Source organism: Hemicordylus capensis, chromosome 1, assembly GCF_027244095.1.
Source record: "Hemicordylus capensis ecotype Gifberg chromosome 1, rHemCap1.1.pri, whole genome shotgun sequence".
Classification (NCBI taxonomy): Eukaryota; Metazoa; Chordata; class Lepidosauria; order Squamata; family Cordylidae; genus Hemicordylus; species Hemicordylus capensis.
In genome coordinates, this window is record NC_069657.1 from 78,338,703 (window position 1) to 78,355,512 (window position 16,810).

General features: G+C 40.3%; 1 protein-coding gene across 6 annotated transcripts in view; it reads right to left on the reverse strand.

The window, feature by feature from the left end:
* Positions 1-16,810, reverse strand: part of SMOC1 (SPARC related modular calcium binding 1) — a 136,706-nt gene that overhangs the window by 50,288 nt on the left and 69,608 nt on the right. For 3 of the 6 annotated variants that reach the window (XM_053257308.1, XM_053257328.1, XM_053257291.1), the window contains 2 exons: positions 11,895-11,951; positions 5,990-6,070 (listed from right to left, as the gene is read on the reverse strand). In XM_053257308.1, coding sequence (XP_053113283.1) covers positions 5,990-6,070; positions 11,895-11,951 — 138 coding nt within the window. Of the gene's footprint in view, positions 1-5,989; positions 6,071-11,894; positions 11,985-16,810 lie in introns of all 6 variants that reach the window. The other 3 variants (XM_053257337.1, XM_053257318.1, XM_053257300.1) reach the window with 2 other exon arrangements.

The following is a 16,810-nucleotide window of genomic DNA, read 5'->3' on the forward strand; positions in this document are numbered from 1 at the left end:
AAAACAAAACCAGGCTTGCGTAGTCTCCTGCTGACTTCTTAATTGTGAGAAGATGGCTCTTCAGGGCGGAAGGAGAGAGATCCTCTGGTCCTCAGGCAGCTTGCCCCACGGCAGAGAGCCACAAGGACGAGAGCCCTTGTGCTCTCGCCCTTCGGCTCGCGCCAAGAGGCTCGCGCCCTTGGGCTAGCCTGCCCTATATAGCAGCAGCAGCAGCAGCAGCCAAAGCCCCAGCAGCAGCCAAAGCCCCAGCAGCCAAAGCCCCATGCATAGCAGATGCTCTATCAAAGAGCTATGGCCTCATCCTATAAGAAAATAGGACAAATGGATATAGGCAAGGGCCGTAGGATGTTGGGATAGGAGTTTACCAGTTCTGCTATAGTTATAGGGGCAGGCAGGGGACATAGGCCCACACTCATTGGCTGGCATCTGCAGGAAGGCAAGGGGGTAGTAGCTCCCCCCACCTCACAATGCATGAGTGAATTAACATGGAACCATAGGCACATATTTGTATATTCATACTCCACCCTCACCAAACCCCACCAAAAATAAAAAAATTTAAAAAAAAATCCTGCAAACACCCATGCCCACACCATCAGATTGGCACAATATACCATTCTGAAAATGTCATTTCCCCAAGATGGCTGATAAATTAATATGTCTGCTCAAGATGCCACTAAGGACTGCCCCCAGAGCCATTCTTAAGATTAAGTTACTGTATGCTTGACTCAGGCAGGAAAACCTCCCTACCTGTTGAATATTTTATATTACAAAGCTAAAGCATACAGATGATATATTACAAAGCTAAGCATACAGGTGCCAGAGCAGAACAGTATCAAATGGTATAGACCTGGCATATATCCAAGGGATACCTTTTAGAAATAAACACAAAGATGTTGTTTTTTTTAAGACGGCACATACAAACCTGTCTTCAGTTGCTAACCTTAATAGATTACTCATTCTTCCTTTCAAATAACGTCATGTAAAAGTCAGCAGTCATTGCAAAGTATTTACTTGACTGCTACTGCTGGTTTCCCCAGAGCTGTTTATATTTCCATTTATCCACTCATTACATCACCCTGTGGTTTTCTTAAAGGTTGCTTGCCAGGGTAGGATGAATGCAAGGGTTGGAATCTCTTTTTGACCAGAACCAAATAACTTTAAAGTACAAAGGGATTTGATTAAAGCTGTATGGAAGATGTGCATTTACTATTAGATTCATCCTCTCAAAAAACATCAGCCCTTTTCAGACATTGCACCACCAAGTAGCCACTGTACTCCAGCAGGGTTAAGAAAGAAAGAGGAAGAAGGTGTCACTTGTAAATGCTTAGACTCTTTGCATTTCAGCTCATCAGGTAATGCCCATAAGGAAAGAGGGAAACCTATAGCATGGCTCACTATGCTTAATTATTGCCCACGAGACTGCATGGCATGAACTGCCCACTGGGAGAAGAGATAATTTCTTCCTGTGCTCTGAGACAAACAGCATTTACTGCTGGAAATCAGGACCAAAACTCCATTCTGTCAAAAGCTGCTAAGGCAGTGGGGTCAAAAAGAGGGACAAAGCTCATAACCAATGGCTTATCCTACAGGGAAGGCAGCTGAAAGAGAAAGGGAGGCTAAGATTCGAATTGGCTTGCCTCATCCAGTGCTCCTTCTCATCCAGCTCCCCAGATTACCCACCCAAGAAGCATCCATGAGAGCCAGCGTGGTGTAGTGGTTCAAGTGCTGGACTAGGACCGGAGAGACCTGAGTTCAAATCCCCATTCAGCCATGAAACTAGCTGGGTGACTCTAGGCCAGTCACTTCTCTCTCAGCCTAACCTACGTCACAGGGTTGTTGTGAAAGAGAAACTCAAGTATGTAGTACACCGCTCTGGGCTCCTTGGAGGAAGAGCGGGATAGAAATGTAAAAATCATCATCATCATCCCTGCTACTGTGTGAACAAGTACAGGCCCGGGGCCACAGTCTCTGACCGGCTCCAAGACAAGAGCAACTTCCGTCACCATAAGCCACTGGCTGACCAGTAGAAGCTACCAGGAAATTTTGCTGCTTGCAACTTCCATTATCCATGAATGCTACACTTAGGCTGCTTAGATCAAACCCCACACTCTCACTCCTCCCTGTGCTACTCATCTTCTGGAACCATGAGATAGACTCTTCAGATTTCCCTAAATAAGAAAGAGGATGGCCACTGAGAAGAAAATACATGCAAGAACTGAGAACCATTAAGATTTCGGTGCCTGATTTATAACCGTTGATAACTGAAAAAAATCTTTCTAGATATGGGCTGCAATCCAAACAGGCATACATACATCTCCATTTTAAAGAAACAAAACAAAACACCAGATCTCCCAAGTTGTTTTTTGCTGTACACTGCCAACTTTTAAAGAAATTTGGGAGATGTAGAACTACCAATTATATAGTGAAATTATATCTAAAGCTTACATGGTATTCCCCCCCCCCCCACCTTTCCTGTTAAACTATTCTTGAGGCAGCTTCTGAATACAAAACTCTGTAAACAAAAGTCAAGTGTGAGCATAGAAGTGTGCATGCCCCTTTGAATCACGGTTCTGGTGACATGATGTGAAAAAGAGCAGAATATACTTGAGCAAAGGGGATATGTTTCATATACTTCATAGAGGCTATTCTCATGAGTAGCCAAGTCCAGGATTAAGCAGCCAAGCCTGGCCTTGGCTGCCCTTGAGAACCGCTGGGATCCACGTGGACCCTGATGGTGCTGCAGTGCTAAACCCAACACCGAAGCACCGAAGGGAAAGGTAGGTTGAACCCTGCTCCCACCCACCCACCCACCCACGCACGCAAGCACGCGGTCATGTTAATATCCCCTTTGTCATTAATAGGAATGTGCATGGACTGGTCCGGGGCCATACAAAAGGCCTCTGGACCGGTCCAGAATTCGGCCGGTCCGGCGGGGGGGAGTGTATCTTTAAGCGAGGGGGTAGTATTTCCCCCCCCTTCCCCCTCCGGCGCTGGACTTTCCTAAAACGTTCTTGGGGCGGCAGAGTTCCTCCCTGCCACCCCTGCCCCCGTCGTTGTCTTCAAAGTTACGCACACCGCATACGTCACAATGATGTATGTGGCGCGCATGCGCCAGTGGCAACAACAGGCACGCGCGCCACCAAGTGCGCATGCGTGGCGCCAGCTTTTTCTGCTTGTTAACTTTGAAGACAACGATGGGGGCAGGGGTGGCACGGAGGAACTCTGCCACCCCAAGAATGTTTTAGGAAAATCCAGCACCGGAGGGGGAAGAGCGATGGGGGGGTAAGTACTACCCCACCCACCCTTAAATACACACTCCCCCTACTGCCAGACCATGTCTCCATGGTTCTGTGCATATCCCTAGTCATTAACCCCACTGAGATCACCTGGAAAGGTCCGGTTATGGTTGCCACCAGATCATTTTGTGGCAACTCCGGACTGAGCCTTCTCTGTGGCTGCCCCAGGGCACTGGAATATGCTCCCTGTCAAAATAAGAGCATCTCCATCTCCAGATGCTTTTAGGAAGACCCTCAAGACACACCTGTTTTCTTAGGCTTTTAATTGAAACTAATTTAAAACTGTTTAATTGTTTTTATCCTATGAAATTGTTTTAACTTTTTTTATTCTGTGAAATTGTTTTATTGTTTTTACTTTGTTTTAGGTTTTAAACTGTGTACACCACCTAGAAACACACATATCAGGCAGTATATAAATATGTTAAATAAATGTGCAGAATACACAATCGGTCAGTGGACTGACTTTGCTAAAAAACTGTATTTTTTCTTTTAACCAGTTACAATTAATATTACAGTTTCTCAAATTTGCCCAAGAATGATCTTCTGGGTATGGAGCACAATCCCAAGAGAAGCAGAAGACTATGTGCCTGTTCTCATGACTAAGGTTCCTGGGTAGGAGGGGTATAACACAGGAATCTGTGGCCATCTGGGGGCATTGGAAGTCCTCCTGACCCAACAGTTTCAAACCTGGGTAGCCCAGATCCATTACCCAGGTTAAAGGTGAGGTAGGACAGAAACAGAAGTGTCTTACCTTTTTGTTTTAGTTGTCCATGCTGTTGGCATGTTCTAAACTGTTCCCAGGAGCTGGTGACTATGTTTAGGAAAGAGTTTTGTGGCTAGCAGGGTCAAGCAGAGCAGAGCTACTGCAGTATTGAAGGCTGCCTCTTCACTGCTCATGCAATGCATTGTGGGATACAGGAAGACCCAGCTTGGTTTTTTCCCTTTCCAGAGAGTGTGACAGCCCAACTGTGGGGTGGATGGGTAAACCCAACCAGGGGTTGGGGTCATCAGATTTTATTAAACTGCATCAAAAGATTAGCAAAACACACATAAAAACCTACATATACTTAATTTAGGAGCTTTTAACTCAGAAACAATAGGGACAAATCAAGTTCAAAAAGCAAAAGTTGACTTAAAAGCTACCAAACTGATTACAGTCTCTCAAACAGATATGTAACGTGACAAAATCCAGTAAGCAACAAAGGCAATCCTTCCAAAAGCATGTTACCTTTTTTTCCAAATATGTCTACTAATTTTCAGTGTCTATAGAATGATTAAAATGAATCCAGACAATGTGAGGATTAATGAAGCCCATGTGAATAGAGCTTTACAGCTGAATATGTAGCATCTACAAGATGTAATATAGCTGACAACCCAACTTTTTTTAAAGTGATAAAGAAAAGGGATAAATAAAAATAAAATTTTTGTTTTGAGTCTTCTACTATGGCCATTGACTATAACCCTGCACAAAGGATTCTTCACCCAGGCTTTTATATGAGAGTACAGTTTTTATTGCGACTGCTTTGTGTTTCTCTGTGTTACTGTTTTATAGAGGTTTTTAAAAACTTTTTAATAGATCTATTATTTTTATATTTAATATCTGTACTTTTTGTATTTTAATTGTGCATTGTTAATTATATTGTACACCACTTTAAGATTATTTTAATGAAAAGTGGTATAGAAATCGAATAATAAATAAATAAATAAATTTAAAAGCTAGGCTGCTGAAGCTAAAGCAGGATTGTTTTCATGAGACTCCATCTCTATATACATGATCATACAGAGAAATTGAATAGGATGAAATAGTCCAAAATTTTGGGACTAGCAATATTTGCCTTATAGGAACATCATATTAGCACTCATTTACAGCTCATTACAACTGTTAAGTAACTACTTTAACATCAATTTTGGATCTTCTTCTCCAGCAAGATTTAATCTAATTTTTGCACATAAAATATCCATGATGCTCAGAAGCCTTTGGTTATTTTTGACTGAGGAAGGAGGGTGCAGATTTTATTTGGGATTCATTTATTTGAAATTGGGAGTTTCTCCTAGAAGCAAGGATTGCAAAACTAGCAGAGTCAGGAGTGAACTCTTAAGACTTTGGAGAGATTAAACATGACTTCTGATAATGAATGAGATTTTACTATAAGCCATCACATTTATACTGGCTGCCTTTTTAAAATACTTTAGAAAAGCATCTCCATACACAAAGCCAGACCATTAAGTCACCACCCAAATTATTAATGAAAGGAAGAAAACTCTATGAAAAGAAAGTGAAAGCTCTCATCAGTTGAGGGGGTTTACCCAGCAGTGGCTCTGGATTTTGTGCAATTATTTATGAACAAAAGAATAACTGCAACAAGATATACAAATGATGGGGGCAGGGGAGGAATTAAGATCACCTGGCCTAATAAACCTCATTCCTGTTAACTGGACAAAGAGGTACCTCTCAAAGTGGTGGCCCTCATATTCAGCAGGGGGAGAGCAACTCTCTTTTTTCAGCTCAGTATAGCACCTCTCTCAGTGGCTGTTGCTGGAATTGTGTTTCTTTTCAGACTGTGAGCCCCACTGGGTCAGGGAACCATCTTCTTGTTCCTTTTCCTGCATAAACTGCTTTGTAAATGGTTTTGCTGAAAAGTGGAATAATTCCTTTTTTCAAAGAGCTAAACATTTCAAAGAGCAAGCATTACCTGAATTTTTCATACTGGAGCTGTTCAATTTGGAATCTTTTATGACCAAGTGTTTAATCCAAAGGGTGGGAGCTGTGATTTCTGAAAGAGAAAGACAGGTGTCTTTAAAATAATACATGTTATGAATTTAGTTTATGAAAAAGAGTGGCATTTCTCCTAAACATAGTGAAGGTTTTTGCCCCCGCATAGTTCCATCTAACTCTTAGAACGCTGATATTTTATTGAGAGTTCCTTTTAGCTTATACAGGTGAAACTCGGAAAATTAGAATATCGTGCAAAAGTCCATTAATTTCAGTAATGCAAATTAAAAGGTGAAACTGATATATGAGACAGACGCATTACATGCAAAGCGAGATAAGTCAAGCCTTAATTTGTTATAATTGTGATGATCATGGCGTCTTCTTGGTTCCATGTAATATTCTAATATTCTGAGATTGTGGATTTGGGGTTTTCATGAGCTGTACGCCATGATCATCACAATTATAACAAATTAAGGCTTGACTTATCTCGCTTTGCATGTAATGCGTCTGTCTCATATATCAGTTTCACCTTTTAATTTGCATTACTGAAATTAATGGACTTTTGCACGATATTCTAATTTTCCGAGTTTCACCTGTACTTGCTGCTTGATCTTGTAATTATCTCTCCATGTGAATTTTGCTGTCTCCTCCTTCCTCTTCCCATTCTACTATGAGTAATACAAATACTTATATACTTAGAATATGTATATTCCCATGTATTATGTCTCTCATGGGACTTTAACCCTTTTTGGGGGGGTCTTTTTAAAGCAGTTAACGCTGATTAAATATGAACAAATGTGCAGATTAGCAGACCCTCAAAAAGGTACATTGGCTTTGAGGGTGTGTGTGGCTTTTTTGGAAGAAGCATGAGATAAATTGTAAGTTAAGAAAAGCTACTATTCATTGGCTGGAATCCAAATGGGAGGAAAAAGCTAGCTTTCAATGGTAGCCCTTCATGTCCAAAGGGGAGTCTCTCTAGGGGAAATTTTTGGTAAGGTGCTACAACAAGGGAGGAGCCAAAATTGAAGGGGGAAATGCATAAGCAAAACAATGCATGTGACACTGTAGGTCGTGGCTATCATTAGCAGGAACTGCTATCTTTAATATTTTTTATTTTCTATCAACAGGCCACACAAAAACAAATACAGTTTTCTTCCAGCTAAGGGCTCCAAACTTTAGTTTACATACTTGATTGATAAATCAAGTAAATAGATTACACCTTGGAGCCCTTAGTCCGATTCGGGTGTAATAGCAGGTGAGCACCTCTGGAGCACAGAGGGCCAACAGGTTAAGAGGCTGGCAATACTCATGGAGATGTTCTTCGGGACCATTTTGCTTCCACATTGTGGGGGCTCCTTACAAAAAAAGATGTGCACAAGGCTGAGTCAGAGATTGTTACACAGGGTAGGGTAGCCCCTTTTTAAGACACTGCAATAAGATACAGCTTGAGGCACTGTAAGAACATACAAAGTTAGGTCCTAACTACCTTTTACAGATAAATGTGTGTAATCAAATCCACAGTCTGCTTCCACAAGAGGCCAGTTCAAATGAACACTGGAATCATCCCTCTAAATGAGCTGCAAAACCCTGATCAAAAAAGTTTTTTCAGTGCATGTAGAGAGACAATTCTGATTAAACGATGTGCTTGCTGGGAATGCATCGGCGTGTCCTTTAGTGACAAGGCAGGCATGACAAGGCAACAATATCCCCTGCATTGGGACTATGTTCATCTGAGGAAAAGTAGCTTTAGGAGAGAGTGATTTAAAGTGGAGGGGAGATGTGGCCTGGGGTAGTTCAGTCCTCCTGCCTGCTGGCGGTTTTACAACTTGCCAACCCCCAGCCGTTTCCTCCCCATGAGGTTCTAGACACACATTTACCCTCACCAATGTGTGTCTGGAAGCCCTATAAGCATACTAAAATCTCCCCAAAGTTAGGATTCCAATGACTAAGGATCAGGGGGCAATAAATTACTACTTGTTAATTAGCCAGATAATAAAAGCCAAGAGCAGAAAAATGCTGAAAAAAGAATATGTTCCCCTTTCACATCAACTTCAGAAAAAGACAGAGAACCATATGCAAAATGAACTGATGTCAAAGTAACAAGAGATCCTGAAGGACAGCTAACTCATAAATTCCTGACGGGGCTGGCTACAGGTCTGAGGAGGTCCCTGACAAAGTGCCCTCCATGCACCCCGTCCTATGCCACCTTCTCCTGGCCATCCCATCCTCAAGTGGAAGCTTTCTCCCAGGCTCTGGAAGAAAGCCCTTTTTGTGGATGGTCAGGGATGGGGAAGTGCCTAGACTAGAGGATGTGATGTCTCTGGGTCACATTTGGGCACAACACAGTGTGCTCCATCACCACACAAAGGTGAGCTGTGGGCACTTCAGAGATTGGCAGTGGGTCCCTCTGAGCACCTGGGACTTTCAACAACTGCCGAACACTGCTGACTCCTGAACTTGCAGAAAAGCAAATATAAAGTGTGAACCACACTCTAAAGACCCTCTTTAGCAGGAACTTGTGCATGTGCAAAAGAAAATCTATCCTTTCCCAGCAGCAGTCACCAGGTTTGGGGGTGGTGAATCCTAGAGCAGGGACTGCGTTAAGGAACAGCACTCAGACGCTAGTCTCTGTACATTGAGCTCACCATGCAACCCTTTGCATCGTGGCCCTGATCTTTGTGAACTCAACTTATCTCTAGCTTATCAAAAAAGGGATATTTTAAGAATATAGTGATCACCATGACGACATACACAGAACCTCTATCACAAGGATTTGTTTTACATTTAAGAACATAGGAAGCTGCCTTAATTTAATTAAGTTGAAAATGTGCAGAGATTCCACAAAGCAATTTGGGATCAATTCATCTTCCAAAGAGATCAAGCTGGCTGAAATATCAGTGCAACTTACAGGTGAATTGCAACTGAAAGCAAAATTAATGCGATAACAGAGTGTTTGAAATAAAGTTATAAGGGTCTGTATATCAGAACAGAAATATAGACAGCTGGTAGGTGAAGTCCATCACTGACTGGGCAAAGTCGTTTTGGGTGGATTACACCACGAGAGAATTTAATATATGTAATAGAATTTTTATTAATATGCTTGCAAAAGGGAAGTAAAAGAACAGTTAATGGGTTTTTAAAAACATTTTTATATCCCACTCTTTCTCCAAGGAGCCTAGAACGGTATACTACATACTTTAAGTTTCTCCTCACAACAACCCTCTGAAGTAGGTTAGGCTGAGAGAGAAGTGACTGGCCCAGAGTCACCCAGCAAGTATCATGGCTGAATGGGGATTCAAACTCGGGTCTCCCCAGTCCTAGTCCAGCACTCCAACCACTACACCACGCTGGCTCACATGGTGTCTCTAATAATTAAGTTGTGTGGTTTGAGATCATGGCTTTCAAGGAGCAGGGTGTCATTTGGTTCTGGAATAATATGTCTGCAGCTCCTTTATGAAGTTCAAGCTTTCAGGAGATGAGTTCTGTTCATATTTATTTAATTGGGAATTTTTAGCCTGCTTTCCATCTGAAGAATGCCTACAATGGCTTACAGTAAGATTAAAAATAAAATAAAATAAAAGGCTGTGATCCTAAACTACTTCTAGTAGACAACATATGTAAGAAACTGCCTATAAGGGTTTTTATCCAAGTTAGACTATGGTTCTTCCAGCTCAGTATTGTCTACAGTGACTGTCAGCAGCACTCCAGTGTTTCAGGAAGAAGTATTTCCCAGCCATTCCTTGAGGTGCCAGGGATTGAAGCTGGGGCCTTCTATATGCCAAGCAGAAGCTCTTGCATTGAGCTGCAGTCCCCAAACCAATCTCACTGAACTCAGGTGGGGCATACTTCCAAGTAAACATGCATATGATCATGTTGCAAGCTTTTAACAAGTCTGTATTGTATTGCACTTGTGGCTGCAAAGCCTCTGAGATTGGCTGAACTGCTGTGATGGTATGGAATGTTCAGTTCCAACATATGTTGGTTTTCAACTTCAAACATTCATTTATTGGATAATTACCATATATGATAAATTTGAATGATAGTAAATTTGAATCTGACAAAGATCTTCTGTTTCTTTTGGGCACAAGGTTGTTTTTGAGTTAGTGATTTGATTATTGGATGTTAAAAATCTGTTGAGGAAAATAGTTAAAGTCTGCTGATTATATTCAGAATTTCTTCTGAAAACACACAAAAATATATTTAAACCTTTCCCCCAGGATATCCTGATGTAAAAAGAAGTGCATTCAGCTAATTTCAGTGGCAAGATTATGGATGCAAAATTTGGTATCATCAAATTTTCCTGTAGGTCATCAGGACGCATGACTTTATTTTGCACAAACACACCCAAAAATAATCAATCAATTGAATTCTTCAAAATATATAATAGATTTAACACAAAATGCACAAAGAACAGTAACTATGATCCAAGATGCGCAAAGGAACTGAACCCTTGCTTTATGTTTTTTAGAGGAAGATACAAAAGCAATTTTTTCTTCGATGAAATGTTAAGATCTTTTGCTAACAACCTCTTTGAAATTGTAGTTTGCACAATGAAAAGAAAAACATTTAGAGAAAAGGGACAAAATATTATCAAAACCAGAAATCAGGTAATTTAGGTTCATTTCCCAACTTCAATACTCCAATCTGTGGGTCCCAGAGCAAATCACTCAGGCTCAGTCTTTCAAGAATTTATGCGAATGCAAGGCACCTTGGGGTTTGGTAGGTGTTTGAGTTTGAGAAAACAAGGACCTGATTTTCAAAGCTGCAGATAATAATGGTAGCACAGATCTAAACAACTGCAGAACTAGTCTAGTTCAGCAGTTCTGTTTATTAAATTTGAATCCATGGGTTGACTTAAGAACAGCATATTTCTACAAAACTGTTTACCTTAAAATCACTTTAGCAACATTGAAATTCTCAACCATCATGTATATATTAAAGCAATACTAAAAAGAAGAAGAAAAGAAGTGGGTTCTCTTTGGTTGTCACTTATCTGCAGATCTTAAGGCAGTTTTAAAGAACTGAATTCCAAGCCTACATCTTGTGGTAGTAGTAAGCATAAATATTTCTAATTTATCTGTAAAGGATAGATACAGCAAGAGAGAAGGCGGCATAATTCATGAGCCATGCAGCTCAGAAGAAACAAGGCTTGGATGAAACAAAGGCCAAACATGTGAACAGCAGTCCCAAGTAAGTTTGTAAAACTGGAAAGAAAAACCTTACTGACAATTTCTTCCCCCCACTGCCAACAATAAAAAGAGGATAACAAACCAGGCTGACTAAAGATAAGCGGAATTTTAAGTTACTTTTAAAAGGGGCATACTGTGTAATTTTGTTCATTATGGTAAAATAATTTGATAATCTGCATGCAGAACAATGAATCAACACACATACACACAAAGAGACTGAATGAGGACGTGATGTATAAGAGGTATAGGCAAGACAGAAAGGGTAAGAAAAGGAGTTGGCATTCAGACAAAGAAAATTCTCTGTTTCGTATCTATCACTTGCTGTTCGTAGCTTTTCTTCCAAACTCTGTCTACCACAATTTGAGACTTGGGGTCAATTGATGCAACTAATAGATCCCAGCTGTGCAGCAAGCTCAATGCGTATTTCTGCTTTGCTGTGCAGCAAAGTGGTCATCCCATACTTCTGACATGCAACGCCCTGATCCATACTATAAGTCATGTAACAAAATTAAAGCCAAATATTTTAAAGACCAGTTCAACAGTCCCGTCAGCACAGTGCAGAAACAAAGCAGTCATTGGAACAGCTGAACTGACTGCAAATGAAGATTTTGTAAAGTGTGGTGATAAAGGGGTTCTTAGAGGATAGGAAGATATTTTGTCCACACATTACACAAAAAAGGTTTCTGAGGTTCTTACCTTCTCCATCAAACACAGGCTGAGTCTCCATGGTGGGAGTTGGTTTTGAACCATCATCTGAATTGAGAGTTAAAAAGAATCGAAAAGAAACTACCATTATTGAGGTAAATACTATCTACTCTCCAGTACTTTTGAATGATTGGGATTTTTATGCAGCCCGGCCAAGCCCATAAGAAAGAAGTTATCACATATACACACACAAACTGGAACATAAAATACTTTATGGAGTTTGCTTGAAGTTTAACAGCATACCAGAGATTTCAAGAAAATTAATTTTGTAATTAGGAAATCTTGGCCACTTTTCCTTTTCATTACATTGACTAAACCCAAAGAACATTCTCCCTTACCTGATGCCTTACTGATATATGTGGTGTACGAGGAATGATCCAATCAATCAATCAATTTATTTATTTCAGTCATAGACCAGTTCAATAAGATAAAAACAAACAAACAAACAAACAAATAAAATAGGATAAAAACAGCAATAAAAGTTCATTACACCATGTGAGTCCGCATTTGACATATTATAAAGCAAAATTTAGCCACCGTATATACAACATCAGAATTTGGATTGGTAAGCAAGTAATTTAAATAAAATTCATCTTGATGACCAGGGAAATTATTCAGAAGCTGGGCTATTAATTTACATCTTACTTCTCTATAATAATCGCAATACAACAGGACATGAGCGGTTGTTTCAATATGGCCAGATCCACATGGACACACTCTAGATACACTTGACGTGCCTGCGAATCTTCCAAATAGGACCGCTGTAGGTAGAGCATTTAGTCGGGCAGGAATGATCCATCTGTAAGATCAGTTGTGCTCATCTCACATAATATGGTAGTTACTAGTTACATACTTTCTCAATCTGACGACTACTATTATGATCACACCAACATGCGATACCACCCACGTTGAAAGTTTGAGGGGATGCAATGAATCACAATCTCAGAATGTGCTGCTGCATCCACAGGGCCAGTCATACCTCACTATGCCTATAGCTGAATTCGTGGAAGCTTCAGCACAAGGCCCAAGAATATCTATTTGCAAAGTGATAGGCCTTTCAAGTATTTTCCCAATGTTTTTGTTTGAAAGACCTTATCTTTTCAACTTATCAGCATGGAATCTGGCATTACAATTTGTTACAAAGAAATTGATCCTTCCTATGGTATATGATTTGTAATATTTACATTGGCAAATCTCCAACACAATGGTAACAGAAATGTGTTATTACCCTCCCTTACTCAAAAATTATCCCTATTCACAGATAACAGTAGAACAGTTCTCATAATGGCTTGAACCAAGTAAAATTCAAAACATTCAGAGAAGAAAAATAATCAGTGTTGAAATTTGGCCATAGAATGAAGCAAACGTATGCAGCGTCGTGCTTTGATTGTGGAATCATCTCCTCAAGTCCATGGATGCCTAGACCTTTAAAGCCCGATTGGCTCATTGTTGTGAGACTTCCTAGTCACAAAAATTGGGATCTTCATAACTTCAGATATGCATGCAAGTTTACCAGCTTTGCCCTCCTCTGCTGGTATTATGTGCTGAAAAAATGAAATGTTAAGGGGGTGGGAGTAGGGAAATCATAGAAGCTTTGTTTGCTGCTTAGGTGGGTTGTATAAACATGAAGCCAGTGTTAAAGTGGGGAGATTTACTACATATTGTGGCTTTAAATACCTTGTCACATATTCTGGGTCTTCATGCCTCAACACAATGAAAAATAAATTCTCAATTATAAACTATAACATGATGAAGGGATATGCGTCTTTTGACAGAAATCCCATCCAATTTTCATAAACAGGTTACTACCAGCACTGAATTTCCACATGGAGTAATCTTAGCAGCTATATTTCCAAACACAGGAAAAACGACATCCATGTTTCATTCAAAAAAAAAATAAAAAAATTCCCCATATAGAGAAACAGGAAGGAAAGAGAATAAATATATGCTAAAAGATATATACTGTATCTTTTAACATGTCAGATTGGTGATGGATGTCTGAGGCAACATTTTACAGGACTATAATGCTACCCAATGGCACAGCAGAGAAGCACCTTGCCTAGGGAGCAAGAGCTTGCTGGTTTGAATCCCTGCTAGATTATGGGAAACACCATTATTGGGCAGCACTAATATAGGAAGATACTGAAAGGTATCATCTCATACTCTGCGGGAAACGGCTATGGTAAACCCCTCCTCCAAAGAAAACCATGTGGCTCTGTAGTCGCCAGGAGTCGAAACCGACTCAATGGCACAACTTTTACGTTTAGGATGCAATCAGTTTGTATGATGTAACTATTAAGCTAAAATTAAGATTTTCCAATTGTTGGGGTGGGGGGAAACCCCAATCTCAATATATGTTGGTAACCCTTAATTATAAACCAACTATTATATGAGGCCCATCACTGAATAGGGCAAAGTCATTTTGCATAGATTAAACTGACAGGAAAAGTTCAAGAAATTAAATATATGTAATAGGATTTTTCATTAATGTGCTTACAAAAAGTAAGTAAAAGAACAGTGACATATGTAGGATTTCAATTTCAAACATTATTCATGTAACTGAATGATTACTATATATGGTAAATTTGAATCTGAGAAAGATCTGTTTGAAAGATCTGCCTCTCTTGGGCATGATGTTGGTTTTTGAATTATTGATCTGATTGAGTGTTAAAAATCTGTCGAGAACAGTTAAAATCTGCTGATTACACTAAGAATTTCTTCTAAAAAACTAAAAAATATCATTTGTATTTAAATTATTTAAACCTTCCCCCACAGCATATTCTGGTGTAAAAAGTAGTGCATTCAGCTAACTTCAGTGGCAAGATTGTGTATGCGAAATTTGGCGTCTGTAGGTAACTGGGAAGTATGACTTCATTTCGCACAAAAACAACATTTATATACCGCTTTTCAACAAAGTTTTCCAAAGTGGTTTACATAGAAAATAAATAAATAAAATGGATCCATGTCCTCAAAGGGTTCACAATCTAAAAAGAAACATAAGATCGACACCAGCAACAGTCACTGGAGGTACTGTGCTGGGGGTGGATAGGGCCAGTTAATCTCCCCCTGCTAAATAAAGAGAATCACCACATTAAAAACAAACTCTCAAAATATATAATATATTCACTAGGAAAACAGAATATATATGAATGAGTAGGGAGATGCATTTAAATCCTGTTGAACTCAACTAGCTTTAGTTTGTTATTAGAGTAAAAAGCCAATTTTATTGTTTTCAAAATTGTGAAGCATAGGTTTGAGAGTTAATGAATGCTATTGCGTTTCTATTCTTCCAAGGTTCTCAACTATTTCAGACAGGGGGAAAAATCAGTCATTTGACAATTAATCACATTAAAGGTGTTCAATTGGTTGACATCTATAGGTCTTTTTAAAGATTAAAAAAAACCTTTGGAAAGATTTGTTTAAATGACTTATGTAGTGTAAATACTACCACTGGTTTGAGATTCGGGCTCAACTGTTAACTCACCTATGGTGTGCCCTGAAGAAAAGGCACAAGAGGCGCCCAGGTCAGAAAGCTCCTGCCATCAGCTCCTGCAGAGACCAGCACTGGCCAGTGAGGATTGTTCGGCAGCCCTCCTCTCCCCCCACCACTTCCCAGGGGTACTGCAAGTAAGGATGTGCATGAAACCGGGGGTGGGGGGTGGAGGTCTGAAGGTGCACCAGATACTTCCAGCTGAGGACGACACCAGGGCAGCAGAGCGGTATGCTACCGCCCCAACAGACACCTTTTAAATGGAGTGCCAGCAGGGGAAACAGGGCGGGAGGGATAAGGGCACCCTCCCCCGCCTTTAAAGGTATGACCCCCACCTCTGAACTGGCCAAACAGCTGGTCGTTCAAACTGGTTCGGAGGCCCATAAAAGGCCTCTGAACCGGTTCCGTGCACATCCCTAACTGCAAGACCTATGTGCCCTGATGGAAAGGCAGAAAAGGCACTCAGGCCAGAGAGCTCTTGCTGTCAGCTCCTATAGAAACCAGCTCCAATAGACCTGGTGTCCAGAGGGGAAGGCTAGAAAGGCAGTACCCATGCCATGGAGCTTTTGTCCTCATCTTCTGAAAAGACCATCCATGGCCTGAGCAGACAATACTATTTTTTAAACCTTCTGTAACATGTTTATTTATTTATTATATGTAAACTGCTTTGGAAACTTTTGTTGAAAAGCAGTATATAAATATTTGTTGTTTATCTTTAATATCGTAAACCACCTTAGGTGTTGGAAGTGAAGGACTTTGCACTGTCTCTTGTCTCAAAGACAGTGGAGGACAGACTAGTGAGTCAAAGGGCTAGAGGGTCAAGACATAGGTAATCCCTTCTCTACTGCTCTGACACTATCCCTTTGGAATGTAGATTGCTACTCTCAGGGACCCTTCCTTCCTTCCAGCCACTTCCTTCCCCTCTCTCCTTTCTCTTCCTGTTCCTTCTACCTTGCAACATGCAAGCTCCTCTCATGTGTGCAGAGATGCAGAACCCATCTGCATCCAGCTAGATAGATAGATTAGAGATCCTTACTCCTCACTTTCCTATCTAGAATGGAGTTATTGATTTGAAACTATGAAATGACTCCAAGTTACTTTACTCTCAGCATACAGACATGCCTAACTAAATTCCGCTGTGTTGTGCCTCTGTGCACTCTGCTATAATGAAAAGGGTTTCTCCTACCAGAGAGAATTCCCAACATTAGGTGCCTTGGTCAAGGCAGAAAGGTGGTATATAAATGGAATAACATTTCACAGATTAAATAATTTATCTATTGTTCAGTCTGAAGTGTTTATTAGTAGTCTCTAAACAAGGATCATCAATAGTCACTTCAAGCAAATAAACAACTAGAGCACATGTCCAATATTTGACACTTCTCTTTATTTTATGCTGCCCCATAAAATTCAACACTCA